The 13940-nt window shown below is 52.8% G+C and overlaps 2 protein-coding genes across 2 annotated transcripts; one reads left to right on the top strand and one right to left on the bottom strand.

Moving 5' to 3' along the window:
- Positions 1-2987: 2987 nt before the first annotated feature.
- On the top strand, positions 2988-4277 carry J4E78_008432 (uncharacterized protein; the record flags this gene model as incomplete). Its single annotated transcript, XM_049369033.1, has 3 exons — positions 2988-3816; positions 3868-4140; positions 4192-4277. 3 exons carry the CDS (start codon positions 2988-2990, stop codon positions 4275-4277), a joined length of 1188 nt encoding a protein of 395 aa, XP_049219100.1.
- Positions 4278-12164: 7887 nt separating this feature from the next.
- Positions 12165-13415, bottom strand: J4E78_008431 (uncharacterized protein; the record flags this gene model as incomplete). Its single annotated transcript, XM_049369032.1, has 2 exons — positions 12165-13125; positions 13180-13415. 2 exons carry the CDS (start codon positions 13413-13415, stop codon positions 12165-12167), a joined length of 1197 nt encoding a protein of 398 aa, XP_049219099.1.
- Positions 13416-13940: the final 525 nt, after the last annotated feature.

Here is a 13940-nt window from a genome sequence, read left to right as displayed (position 1 = left end):
CAACATATGACCGGCTGATCGCGGGCGCAGAGTTGCGGTGATCGTCCCTGACTCGTTTCACGATGTTCTATTTTGGACATGGTCATAGGGCGGCCAATGATATTTGAACCACAACGTCTGTGCTATATCCGCTTGCACTTGCTTTTCGGTCGTTCCGGATCATGTCGCGGACAAACGTTATGTGGCAGGAGGCATGAGAAGACTTTGGCACTAGAAGATGGGCTGCCGTTTGGATCTTCGTTGGAAAAGGTAGCTCCCTGTTTGACTCCTTGTCGCGTGTCCCGCACGACGCGTAAACGGTCGAGCACGGCATTCGCCCGAGACTTTGCCAGGTGGTCGCAGCGGAGTGCGAGTCAGACGTTTGTCGAACGAAGTGAAACCTTCTCGAAGCATGTTCGCCGTGGTCCTTGATCATTTCACGAAGCGCGGTGGTGGAGGTTGATGCGAAAGCCAGGGCCACCTGATGATCGCCATCCGTACCGAATGACGCACTCGTCTGGACAGTGATCGCACCAAAGCGGGCAAGTTGAACGACATTGGTTTCGTGACGCGATGGCTGTGTCCTGCAGAGCCATGCTGTGCGCCTTTGCAAAGCTTCCAGAAGATTGCAGTCTTCGGTGAGCACGTGAACAGGCATTCATGGCGCAATGTTCCGGACAGTCGCGCGCGCGGCGTATGGCGCGCCAGAGCGTGCAATTGAAGTGTCAGTGACAGCGCAAGGCGTGCTCTTAGCCTGAATAAACGGCGGTGGGTAGCGTTTGCAGCGTGCCGTGTTGAAAGAATGACGGAAGGTTCGCGGCAAGAACCAGTGAGGTTTGCCGGCAGGAGCGACCGAGATGGCGCTAGAGCCCCACCGTACCGCACATGTAAGATTCGAGGAGTCGCAGCGTGGAGAAGGCATGGCGAGGTCGCGAGGTCGCGGCTTGAGTGAGTGTGCGTCAGTCCACGAGTTCGAAAGGGAAGGTCCCCATTCGCAGGATCAGGATCGACGAGTGAGGCTGATGGGTGAAGTGGCCCAAGGCAAGATCGACCACAGGCGAGAGATCCCTGCGCGTGGACGGGAACTTGCAGCGCTGCAGAGATGAAAGGACGGATCGAGTTTGGAGCCCGAGATAGCCCCTAAACCTTCTCACTCCCACCTGTCAGCACCTACCTACACGAGACACTGCCGGCCGTGAGGCTATCCAAGTTCGACATCCGTTTGGTGATTTGGCAGCAGGAGAGGGCGCCTCAAGAGCCGAAGGACGCCTGCGGCATGAAACATGGCGGAAACGCGCTCCTGAAGGTTAGTCTTCCCACGGTGCGTCGGGCCCCTTTGTCCTACAGCTCTTCACGCGTACTGGCGGACAAATGCCATGTGGCGCGTGGTCACTGTCTGCCGCCAAGCCCAGCTGGGTGAGAGGAGCAGTTCCTGGGCCAGCAGCCAGCTGCGACATTTGGCCGCTGTGGAGCCGCGGGGCGGGAATCGCCATCTGGTTGCGCCGAAGAGCAAGAAGAAGGAAGCCACGATGGAGTTGGTGGTTTTTGTCGTCGTGCTGGCGCTGACAGCGCCCTCGTATCGACGGCATCGAGTGGTCACGCATAGCAAACGCGATGCTGCCCTGCAGTGTGGCTGCCCAGACGCCTGCAGATCCACCATGGGCGATCCGTAACCATGGCAGACAGGGTACTGCTAGCCCCGCCCTGGCCATATCGGAAATCGGAGACTTCGCATGGTCGCTGTCATCCAGAGCTGGTAGAGTCGTCTTACTCGTCAGCCCTCGCTCGCCCGACCTGCAGCCACACCCACTTCTCAGGTACCCACCATTGTTTTCTCCTCTAGCTTCAACACCCTGGTCCAAGTATTTACAGTCTGTTCGCCGGCGTGGCTTGCGAACTACTTCCTTTTTGCTTCCCACACTGCCCGATGCTCTCCCAATGTAGCGCGACTGCATCACTTCCCGCCCACGTCTCTTTCTGCCCTCCTCCAGCCTGGCTACCATCGGCGACCACACCACCCTCCCCCACTTGCATCCCTGTGAGCATCTGCGCCAGCCGTGAACTGACGTCGAACTCACACGCCTCTTATAACAGAGCCTTTCACTTCATCCGTCGGTCCAGTGCAACCGATCCGATTACAATCTTAGCATCCGTCGCACTTTCAGTCCTGTCTCGGACCGAACGCTTCATTCGTCTCTGCATGTACTCCCGCTCGCCCAGTGCGCCCCAAGACACTGCATCGTGAAGAACGCCAGCGTACGTTTAGGCCGTTGAGCTACCGCAACGCAGACGTTAGATTGTTTGAGACCATCTCCTAGGCCGGCCACTACTCCGTCCGACTCGTTGGAACACTGATCTGTTTGCAAGGACTACCCTTCAAACATCTCACGCATAAGCGTCGCCTCACCACCAGCCCATCCCACACAGGGTTCTCCACGCCTGCATCTACCGGACAATTTCGCTGTCACCTAGTGGCTACGTGTTTAGCTGATCCACACGGCGCACACATTTTCTCCAACATTACCGCATCGGGAGGACCAATCCCGGACGTCTGAGCATTGCATTGCAGTCATCTTCCTGCAGGCGGAGCGAGGATATCCTGGTGGCTGGCCGAGGCTCTTGCGCGAGCTTCTTTTCCTGCATCATTGGGCTGCATTGGTCGCTCGTCGACGCGTCAGGGCCGTGTTTATATCCAAACCATCTGGACCTGGGAGCATCTCGTCTTCCAATTTCGGACGTCATACATCTACCACCATTGGCCCGCATCACCCATCAACTCTTTCTGGTCCTCTCACGCACCCCGCCCCAAACCGCATCTCTTCCATCAGTCCGCGCATACGTCGACTACACCTGCGCCTTCGCCTCTCCACCTCTTGCGCCGGCCCTCCACCACCTACATCCCGCAAGTCTGCAAGCTGGCCAATTACGCGACGCCGCCAGTCTCGCCCTCGGGGTACCGGGCTCTCGAACCCCCCTTCAGTCTGCAGTATAAAGGCGGGCTGGTTGGGATGGACAATGACCGCCGGCCACGGCATACTCCCTCAGGTTACGCAAGCCAGCAAGGCACGCTCCTTCCACCACAGGCATCGTATCCAGTGGTAAGCGCACCCGATCGCTTCAGGCAGCCGCCCTTGACAGCACCTGCCCCACCCACATCCGTCCCCTCTTCCGGAAGTCGCGCCAGCTCTCAGGGTTACGGTTACGCTTACGGTGAAGGTGCACAGTTTGGCTCGTCGATTCAGCCCTCTGCCGTAGCCTATGGCGCCCAGGACTATGCCGCCGACCAGCAACAACAGGCCCAGCGTGCGCCCCAGCAGTACTCGCCCTACGGCCAGAACATCATGTACAGCGTGCCGGGCGCCCAGGCCGCGGCGCAGCCTTCTTCGCAGTATGAGCCTGTGGAACAGTACCAGCAGAACAGGGACTCGGCTATACAGGTCCTGAGCACCGGCTTTGGCGTGGCACAACCCCAATACTATGAGAGCGGGCCCACGAGCGCACCTGCCTCTGCCATCGCGACGCAAAACGTTCCTTCCCAGTATCCCTCATTAGGCTATTCCGCTCCCCAAGCTCAGGTCGGACGAGAAGCCCTTGCGCCCGCCTTCACTGCCGCTGGCATGACAGACCCCCATCAGGCGCCTTCCCAGGGCGGCTATTCCCAGGGCAACTACAGCGAGCCCCAGGCCAATAGCGGCAACGAGTACGACGACTTCTATCGAAACTACCAGAACGAGCTGAAGAAGACGTTTGAGCATGTCCGTGACGGCCGCCTCGCCGAAGCCGGCACACTGCTCCTCAGAATGTCCGACTGGCTGTTGCACTGGGCCGAGACTTTGGGTAAGTTCCCCGGTGTGCGCATTATCGAACGAGGAACTGAATTGACCGCAGCAGGCCTAGTACGCGACGACGAAACCTACTACCAACAGCGCCTGCAGCTGTGGGAAGAGTTCAACACCTGCTGGCTGTCCACGCTGCAGAAGCAGAAGACCATGACGCAGGAGATGACCACCACGGGCCAGCGACCGCAGCCTCCCAAATCACTCATCGATTGGGAATTCCTCGAGAAGATGGGCACTCAACTTGTCAAGAACTGCGACAGCATGGAGAAGCACGGCCTCGTTGACTACCAAATGGGAGTATGGGAAGAGGAAATCGTAGCGAGTCAGTACCACATTGCCTTCATTGCCTGATCACAATACTAACGTTGCGCAGTGTTGACTTCCTGCATGGACCTCCTCGAAGAAGTCGGCGCTGGTCCATCTGTACAACGACCCACCTCCACAGCGCGACGGCGATGATCTTAGCAAGTTCTAGTCGCGACGATCTTCCTCGTGGCTGATCGCAGTGCCGTTCCCGAGCGCCATCCTGTCAGCGCATTGACCCTCATCTCGAGAGGCTTGCTACAGACCGTCCATGCGCACGCTTATACCCGCACTACGCGCTCATCCAGCGCATTCGAGACGACTTCACTTGCTTCTTTTTGTACATATACTGTTCTCAGGGTGTCTCGTATTGGTTTTCCTTCCACAGCCATTGGGACGCCGAGGAACATCGACCGCTTCTTGCGGAAGTCAATCTGCATCGGTTTTTCCTTCTGTCCAACATTTGCATCCATGGTTTTTCGCAGTCGTCGAGCATTATGGCTTTGAGTCACGTCTTCACTTTTCTTTTTCAGCCTTTTCTCAGGCCATTCTCTTGTTCGTCTTTTGTGTTCGCATTGGGGAAAAGTGGGGAAGGGTTATGGTACGAACGCAATGGCACGCATGGTTCATGTTGACGACATGGATACGTGCATCTACGAGCATCTGTACTTGATTGCTTTTGCTATTGGGTTTTGATGCTGGAACAGATCATCCGGCGCGGGCGCTGAGGATATCTTACGGAGTGTATTATGACGCATGGGTTAATGAGGTGGAAGGACAATCGATAGAGCCGGCACGAATGCATGTGGATACCACCGGATCGTCCTTGCGCCCTCGCAGCTTCCGGTGAATTCGCAACGAAGACACTCGAAGTCTCGACCAGAGAACAACACCTCGTCTCCGCATTGGGCGGCAACGAGGCAGTTCTCCGAGCCTGAGGTGGTAGGGCGGGAACGACAACTGTCATCAACGGTCGGGTTCCCGGGTCCGATGCAACGACGTGGTTGGGCAGCAACTGTAGTATAGAATTTGTACTAGAATTACATGGCTTCATTGCAGACATCCTTGTTCCCGAGGTAAACTGAAGCGCTGTTCTGAAGGATTCTATATGGTGGAGTCGCTCTTCCAAGTTCTGGTCGTACCTTCCCTGGTCCGCAAGGGTATCCGTTCCTTCTCGCCTCACTTTACGCATCCCAACTCGACCCACAGGCGCCATTGCAGCCTCGCATGTTGACAAATGCGAAGGCATCCGCTGCACTTACTCATCATTCGACGCCTTGAGCCGATAAAGGGAAGGCGATCATGCACGGCGACTTGGCGACGCAGTGTTAGCGCCTCACGCATATTTTGAGGCTTGGGCCGTGTCAAAAGCAAGATCTGACCTCCAGCTAGAGCTACGGGAACAGAAAACCGGATCGACGCAGGCGCCACAATCATCGCTAACAAGCGCCTCTAGGTGATCACATCTTATCACAAGGACATTAAGACCTTGCAGCACATCATGGCGCATGCCGGCTATTGAACACTGACGGCGATCTTACGAGATCGGGATATAGGTGCAGCATCTCAATATTTGCAGCTACCCCGCTTGAGTAATTGACACTCGCAGTTTCATATTTTCATCTTCAAACAGGTCCGTTCGCGATTGGGACCAAGCCTTGCAGAGGACGCGGTGGCTATTATCGCGTGAAGCGCTGCCGTCGCACTGCCCCGCTTCCTTCAATATTCAATACTTTGCCCTGGTAATGTTGATATGCCCTAGCATTGCGCGTGCCTTGCGCCCAGGGTACGCACCTGCTTTTGTGATGGGCTGAAGTCATCACTCTCGCGTCTTTTAGCCACCGGGACGCCTCGAGATCCAGCAACCAGATCAACCGCCAATGATTGCGCAGCCGAGGACCCTGATAGCGGGAGACGACCGGCTCGTCTCCCTGGCCCTGGGAGCACATCAGCTCCTCAATTGTACATGAACGCCGAAGAAGCAGCGAGTGTGGACGCCTTCGATCCTGCAGCCACCTTTCGCATCTCGCGATGCAGCTTCATTGCATTCGGCTGCACAACTCTCCGCAAGCCCCAAGCGGCACACTTTCTGCATGCTCAACACGGACACACCCTGGTCGATCGAGCGCATGAGGCTGCCTATCACAGGTGATGCAAGGGTGGGATCATTGGAAGAACACACTCTGTCGAGATAGACATGCGCCCATCTGACTCGTGATCTCATCACGATAGCGCCAGGGGAAACTCAGAATATGCGATCTTTCCGGCTTCTCGAACACATGGCTACGCAAGGGGGTGTGGAACCCTGCACCATCGCGAGCTGTCAATGCAGTTACCCATCAGAATATGCTACCTTGTACAGGCCCAATGAGCTGGTAACCACACCGCACTCCTGCTTTGCTGCGCATGATCGCTGCAGAAACGACGGCCGCTTCGCTCGACCGACACTGTTCTACCCTCCGCTGTCCGTCTGACCACCCTGCCATATTACAAACGACCACGACATGTCGATCGCGGGTTGTTGAGAGACAACAACACCATAGTCATATTTCGTATACGTCGCACGGGCCGCGATATCAATAGGCGATCGGCGGCCACCTACAAATTGACATGCGCCTCTGGCGATCCAGGTTCGGAAACTATAAGCTCTGACATATTGGCGTGGCAGCCACCAGGCACAGGACCTCGTTGGTGTCGTACCCGGTCTTGCAGGTGGAGTAGGCGTGCGTCGGGAAGTCGCATGTTGTACCCGCGTCGCCACATTGCGGTATCCACAAAACTCTCGTTCAGTCAGCAATACGAGACGCTGGAGGCACACTCAGTCACACTGATCGTGTCAGCAACGTGAGCCAATGGTATATTTCGACGACACAATGTATGTGTAAAAGAAAGTAAGAACCAATGTCATGTTCCCGAAATGTGATGTATTCGTTTTCAGTAACACGACTTTACATCGTCACACCCGAGCGAACTTTTGCGTTTCAGTTAGTCGCTCCATCTAAGTTCTCGGTCATGAGAGCAATTTGGAACTTCAAAAGAGCTCTCAGGCTACATACCGGCGATAACATCAACGCGGCGCGAGTGATCGCGCCTTACCAACACCGAAAACATTCCAAACAATTCCATGTATTCGGAGTCTATCGTTCCGCGTCAAAACGTTACCAAGTACACCCTGCCAAGTCCATGAAATCAATATAAATACGACTCTCTCAACCCCTTCCCCCGTTTCTCATCTATTATCAAGATTTCGTGTTTTCCTCCGAAATCAACACGGACCTCTTACATGTGTGTTTTGCTCGCTGTCTCCAAAAATCGCTAGCCCGCAAAACATGTTTGTTTCGACATCCTGGACAGCCAAAAAGATAGCTTCAATATGCCATGAGAACTAAGATTCGACTTCTTGTTCACTCAATTACTTCAAAATCGTCATCACAACATATCATGTTGTTGCCGGCTTCGATCAAAAACTCGACTACCAGTTCCATGTCTTCTCCGGTTGTTGTGCCTGCATTGCCTCTACATACAAAACTGCGAACCCGGTTGTACCTTTGACCGCCCCTGGCATAGCTGATGTGTATATAAACACCTCAACCGTTGCATCTCTTTCCTTTCTCTTACTATAACTTTGTCCTCCTGTTCTTTTCCAAAAGAACATAGCCCATCAGACATGTTGCCTCTGCGCTGTCTCGCAAAATTAGAGATAGTTTGTCACATGAAGCTGTCTGTGGGGTAGCTTCCTCAAAATCAAAATTGTCACTATCACTCTAGTGATCAGCTGACCTTGGAGAACGTCCTAAAAGTGTGTGTCTAGAATTGGCGGCGCCACAGAATGCAGCAAAGACTCCAATCATGTGCGCAGCGGGATTTCTCGTTGATTGCTCAGATATCGAGAATACCACAATATCTTCGCACATGTTGTTGCGCTGTGTCTGGATATGGGTTAGTTCTGGGCTACCAGAGAGCATATGTATAAAGTCTTACGAGTCTGACCCTTCTTTTTCTTCCAAACCACACTTCAAAGTTGGCTTTTCTAAAAACTTGAGCCCATGACCGCATGAGAAGACCGCTCTTCTCCAAAACGATCTTTCATCCTCAACATGTTCTCCCTCGTTCGCCTTCGTTCCACTCATCGGAGCCAGCGACGGCTTCATAAAGCTTCGATACTTCTTTTACCTTCTACCATCTTACACTACACTCCAAAGTCTGCTTCCTGAAATGCAGTTTACGACAAAATATGTGCGGCTGTCTTCTCCTCTAAATTCCATAAATGCATCTTCTATGTGTTTGTTCTTTTCTTTGTCGCCTAGAATATAACATGCTTGACCCATGCGGAGTGCCACAATATCCAAATACCTATGAGAGAAGCACATGTCGGAGACGGCTGTAACAGTACCATTTTCTCCGCCTTGGTATTCTCCGGCATATCTTGCACAATACGACGTGTATAGCGATCAAAAAGAGACAGCGACGAGGCCATGGAGAAGAGAGCTCGCAAAACCCATGTATTGAAGTATAACACCTCTTTTCTACTTAGCTTTGGAAGCTCTCCAAAAGCCATACCCGCTATTACCATGTGAGCACACCAAGTTGCCACGTCCCCATGATCATGTTCTGCGGAGAGTCTGCTCTGGCTAGGAGACAGCTATATAAGCTCGCCTGGAACGCTTCTTCCTTTCTCTTTCACCAACATATCCAGAACCGTGCTCTTCCGAAACTGTTGGAGATCACCAACATGTGGCTTTTGCTTTCTCCCCAAAAAACAGTCTATAGACCTATGTATGTCGGCGGCTCCTCTCCAATTCAGGGCACAGAAGCGCACATGAGCTGAGAAGTCTCTCTTTTGAGTCTAATTGCCACTCCGCGTTTCAATTCCTTTCAAAAATCACCACCGACATGTCGGATGACTGCCCCGATGGTCAGCTGTTCAAAATACGATTTCGAAAGTGGAAGTGTCGACATCGAGCGCTTTCACATTGCTATCTCTCCAAATTTCGCGTGAATGGGATGCGACAATTAAAACAGCATTTGCAACCCGATATGACGAGGGTGAATGAAGACACTATCATCTATACACGTATCCAAAACATTGAAACAGGGAGTCCATGTGTCAGCGCGTTGCCTTGACTCAAAAGTAGAGTCATAACCCGTATACTGTGATGCCTCCATGTCCAAAAGATAAGTCAACACCCTTATGTGCAGCGTTTCCGCTGTGCTGTTTGCACCGTGTCCGTTTCGATGTCATGACACTAGCACAAAAGGGTATAAAATCACACTTCCGGTGAGAAGGAAGCAAGACACCTTGCCACACTCCGATATCAAAACTTCAAACAAAACATGGCATGTGGCCTTCCTCTTTTTTTTCGGCCAAAATTTTCAACAGAGAAGGTCATGTCGCGTCGACTCTCCTCTCTTTCCAAAATCCTCTACGCCGTATCCATGTCTCGGCACGATGCGCTATATAAATACATACACGGCAAGATGGAGAGACAACACATCCCGACCACTTCGATCTCACAAAAACGTCAGTACGAGCACTGCATGTGCGTGCCTTCCTTCTTCCACCCAAAATGTACCAACAGCTGTTGGATGTCGACGGCAGCTCCTCTTATTCTAAAAGCGAGCGGCTCGGACTGATGTCTCCTCACTCTCGGGTCCTGAAGGGCTGTCTCGCCCCTCGAATGTGTCTGCGCTGCTCTTCTAACCAAAACGACTGACAAATGCCGTATGTGGTTTCCTCTCCTGCCTAAAGACACCAGTCGTGCAGTCATGTGTCGGTCTCTCGATCCACATCGTCTATAAATTGACTCTCTACTCTTTTCACATCTTTCATTACCGCCACTTCTTCTACCAAAAATCTAAAACCTGAAACGTATGACCTGTGGCTGGGAAACTCGCAAAAACAGTGGCGAGAAGAAAGATGATTGTTCTCTCGTTGCACTTTGTCTATGCTGTGTTGTCCCTGAGACTGATTAAAATACCGGAATACACCACATCACTGTTCATGTCAAAGAGACTGTAAAGATTATGGTGGGAAGCCATAGGTGAGCGAAGACGAATGAAGTCACAAAGGCAGCATTATGCTATAGTCTATAAAAGGGATCTTTTGTACATTCTAGGAGCCTTCTCCTTCATCTACCCAGTGAACATCGATTCCACCAAAAATCCATGAAAGCCAAATGATGTTTGCCGAGCTGCTGCTGCCTGATACGTATCGGTACCATACTTCGTACGAAAAGTATTTTGGATGTCCTCGACTAAGTATGTACATGATGATGACCTTCATCATCGCGTCGATATTTTGCGGACGCCAGCATACGTAGGACATACCCCTCCAAAACATTCGGTTGATGTATGTCGCCTGTAGTTGCGGCTCTGGACTTGTAGTGTTGTCGTTTGTCGCGTCGTTTGGCTCGCCATGGTCGTCTGGGAAGGCTGCACATCTGCTCGCCGACCGATGCTTCGGGCGTGCTGCGGTAATGTAGCGGATATGCGGCTGGCACGTCGCGTAGTGCTGAGCATGAGTATTGTCGTATTTGTGGTGTCCGTTTCACCTCCCATCAACCTCAAAAGCCCTCACGAACCACGCATGTCGTCCGCTTCCCGCGAGCCTGGCAGATATCCGGGGCATATCGTTCTCCTCAACACTCCTCTCTTCCTCGGTCAACGGGTCTGACCACTCCAGCCACGCCTTGTCCTTCAGACAAGCACCCCACGCCAAACTCTTGCTCGTATACATCCCAATGCAGTACGCACTCTGCGGCCCTTCGTGAAGCGCCAGGAAGACCGCATCCTTGCTGACGTTTTGCTTGTCGAGATCCTGTTGACTGTCGAACCGTGGCGCAGGCTGACTGAGCGGATGCGGAATATCCAGCCTCATAACCCCATCGTCAAACTTCTTGCTAGCCCTATCCCCCGGCACCGCAGCCGTAACACCCACACTCTGTATAGCGTGCGAAACAATCTTGATGCGACCCGTCGGACTCAGGTACTCGCTTCCATCCAACAACCCTTCTCTTGAAAACGTATACGCACCATGTCGAAAAGCAGCCGCCGTGACAGTATCGATACTGGAGTACACGCCCAAAAACTGACTCGGCTGCGTATTATACGGATAAGGATCGTATTCCAGCGCGAACAAATTAACAGGAGGCTTAACCACCCCAATAACACTCTGCGGTCTAGATTTCTGCAACTTATTGCGCGGACGCTCTTTTCTTTCATGTAGCGATTGTATTTTGGGCGGTTTGTGTAGTTTGCCGTGGGGTTTGCGTATGGTAGCGTTCATGGTGGGGTCGCTGGACGAGCGTCTGTAGCTGCGACGCCTCTTCGTCTCCGCCCGCTCTTCGTATTTAACTTTCGCATAGTTGCATATTGTGCCCAAATCTCCGAATTGGAAAGGGGCCATGATGGCAATGTTGAGGATGGGCGTCGATTGCCGTGTTAGCCGGTCGCCCCGGAGAACGAGTGGTGAGGAGAACCGGCAGAAGGAAACAACGAAACGAACGAGCGAGCGTAGGAAAAGGAGGCTTTGTGAGCAATGGAAGGAGTTATAGGTGTCGCGATCTTATTCAACTGTTACTGCTGCTGTTTGCTTACTTGGCACCGCCCGCTATGTGGCACGTTTCATGTTACGAGCGAGGATTAGGCATGCAGCGTGGTTGTTGGCACGGTCGTGTTATTGGTATGACATGCGTCATCGGCGGAGTGACACACGCACAGCCTCGACGCTAGCTGCTTACGGTCCTATCGATTAAATCCTTACTCGGTCCCAAACTTGACGGCCTCGACCATCATGATCCCCGCATGGGCTTTGAAGAGTGAGGCAGCGACGTCGAGACTATACAAGGTGCCATGTTAGCTGCTCTGCAAATTGGCCGAACTCTACCGTGGCAGCTGCGAACGGGCGACACGAACAATCGCAATCATCAGCTTATCGTCAATGCTGCTAAGTTTGACACGATCTCAGGCTAAACCCGTTGAACCGCTTGCACATCATTTTTCCTATCTTTCATGACAATCATTGACTTCACCGCCACGACCAACTCATTTCCAAGCAATCTTGACCCACTCCTCGACATCTGCCCACAGCGTCTCAGGCCTCTCCAATGCTGCAAAATGACCGCCTTTCTCGTGCGCCCTAAAGAACGCCAGGTTCGCTGTCCTCGCCGCCCAGGCGTTCGGAACAGGCGAAAGCTCGTAAGGAAAGTAGCTGTATCCCGTCGGCTTGTCCACATATTTGACTTTCTTGCCCTCTCGGTACGTGTAGATTGACGTCGGGTAGCAGCCAGTAAGCCAATACAGGGTAATATCAGACAAGATTGTGTTGACGGAAGGCGTGGTGGACGGATCAGTCCACGCCATGAACTTCTCGCCGATCCACGCCAGTTGCGCCATAGGGGAACTGGACAGTACGAGACCAATGGTGGAAGGCTTGGTGCCGTGTTCGACTGCATAGGCCTTGCCTACTTCCATGAACTCGTTCATCCTCTCAAGACCTTTCTTCTCCGCTGCACTGAGCTCGTCCTCAGGCGAAGAGTAGGACTTGATGTCGACCGTGTGCATGAAGTTGAGATGCATGCCTTTGCACTCAGCGTACGTAGATGCCAGCTCTCGCGCAATCCAAGCGCCGATATCACCGCCCTGAACGAGATATCCTGATGCGCCGAAACCGAGGGAGAGAAGCAGCTTGTGCATGATGCGGGACGTGTCCGCGACCTTCCAGTCTTGATCCAGTGGTGGGTCAGACGATAGAGCGAAGCCGGGGAGAGATGGTACGATGATGTGGTAAGGGAGGGTATCTGGCGTGTACTTCTTGCTCAAAACTTCCAGGAGGGGTAGAAACTCCAAGAATGAGCCAGGCCATCCGTGGAATAAAGCGATTGGGATAGCCTCTGACTTGTTGGAGAACAATGCAGCGAAGTGGACGTCGTAGCTGCTACCGCCATCGTCTTTGATGGTGGTCTTGAAGTTGGGGAGAGAGTTAATGCGGTCTTCTTCCTTGCGCCTACAACGTGTCAGTACAGTCATTCCTTTTCAACTCTTTGTCGCGCCTACATACCAGTCGAACTTCTCCATCCATTCTTTCTTCGCATCAATGATCCACTGCCGGCTGATCCCAAACTGGCCATGGCTGCCCGCATTCTGCTTGTTCTCATACGTCTCTTTCGCGACCGGACTCAGCTTGAGCAGAGTCTTGAAGTCCTGCAACTTCTGTTCCTCAACATGCAGCTCGAAGGGTGTGGGCTGTTGTTGCGCGCCTGCTGGTACGGTGCTGAAGGGTTTAGCTGACGTCATGTTTGCTATTGGTTACTGTCCACGATTGCGATTGTACGACCGGACAAGTACAGAATGGTCGTTCGAGAATGGCAGCTCTCGTAGCAGCCTTATATTGTCGTTGTGATGTCGGAGGTATAGCCGGAGAGCTTACAAATGCTGGATAGCTGGCGTGAGGTGATGCAGCTGCTACCTAGGTGTACACGCGCTAATTCCGAGTTGGGAAGTCGCTATCCTACCTCATTCAGGACATGATCTGCATGCTTATGTCATGAGACGCCCTCTCATAGGTTACAGTGTATACACATTGCAGACACGGCATTACAAATGCCTGCAGATCATAATATACACGCGTGTGGTGCTGCAGGTTTGAGGTCAAACAGCTTTCTTGAGTCAAAATCACGCGTCGCTGGCAAGCGTAGAACCACTCCACTCCGGATTCTCGTCGGTGATAGTCGGTGATGAAGCGTTGAGTGCACATTCAGTATCAATGCCTCAGTTCGCGCAATACAATGAAGTGGAAAATGCTTTGAATTAAGAAATAAA

The sequence above is a fragment of the Alternaria triticimaculans genome (assembly GCF_023758025.1).
Source record: "Alternaria triticimaculans strain BMP 0046 chromosome Unknown scaffold_15, whole genome shotgun sequence".
Classification (NCBI taxonomy): Eukaryota; Fungi; Ascomycota; class Dothideomycetes; order Pleosporales; family Pleosporaceae; genus Alternaria; species Alternaria triticimaculans.
Note: the sequence above shows the minus strand (reverse complement) of the source record. Positions and strands in the feature narration are given on the sequence as shown.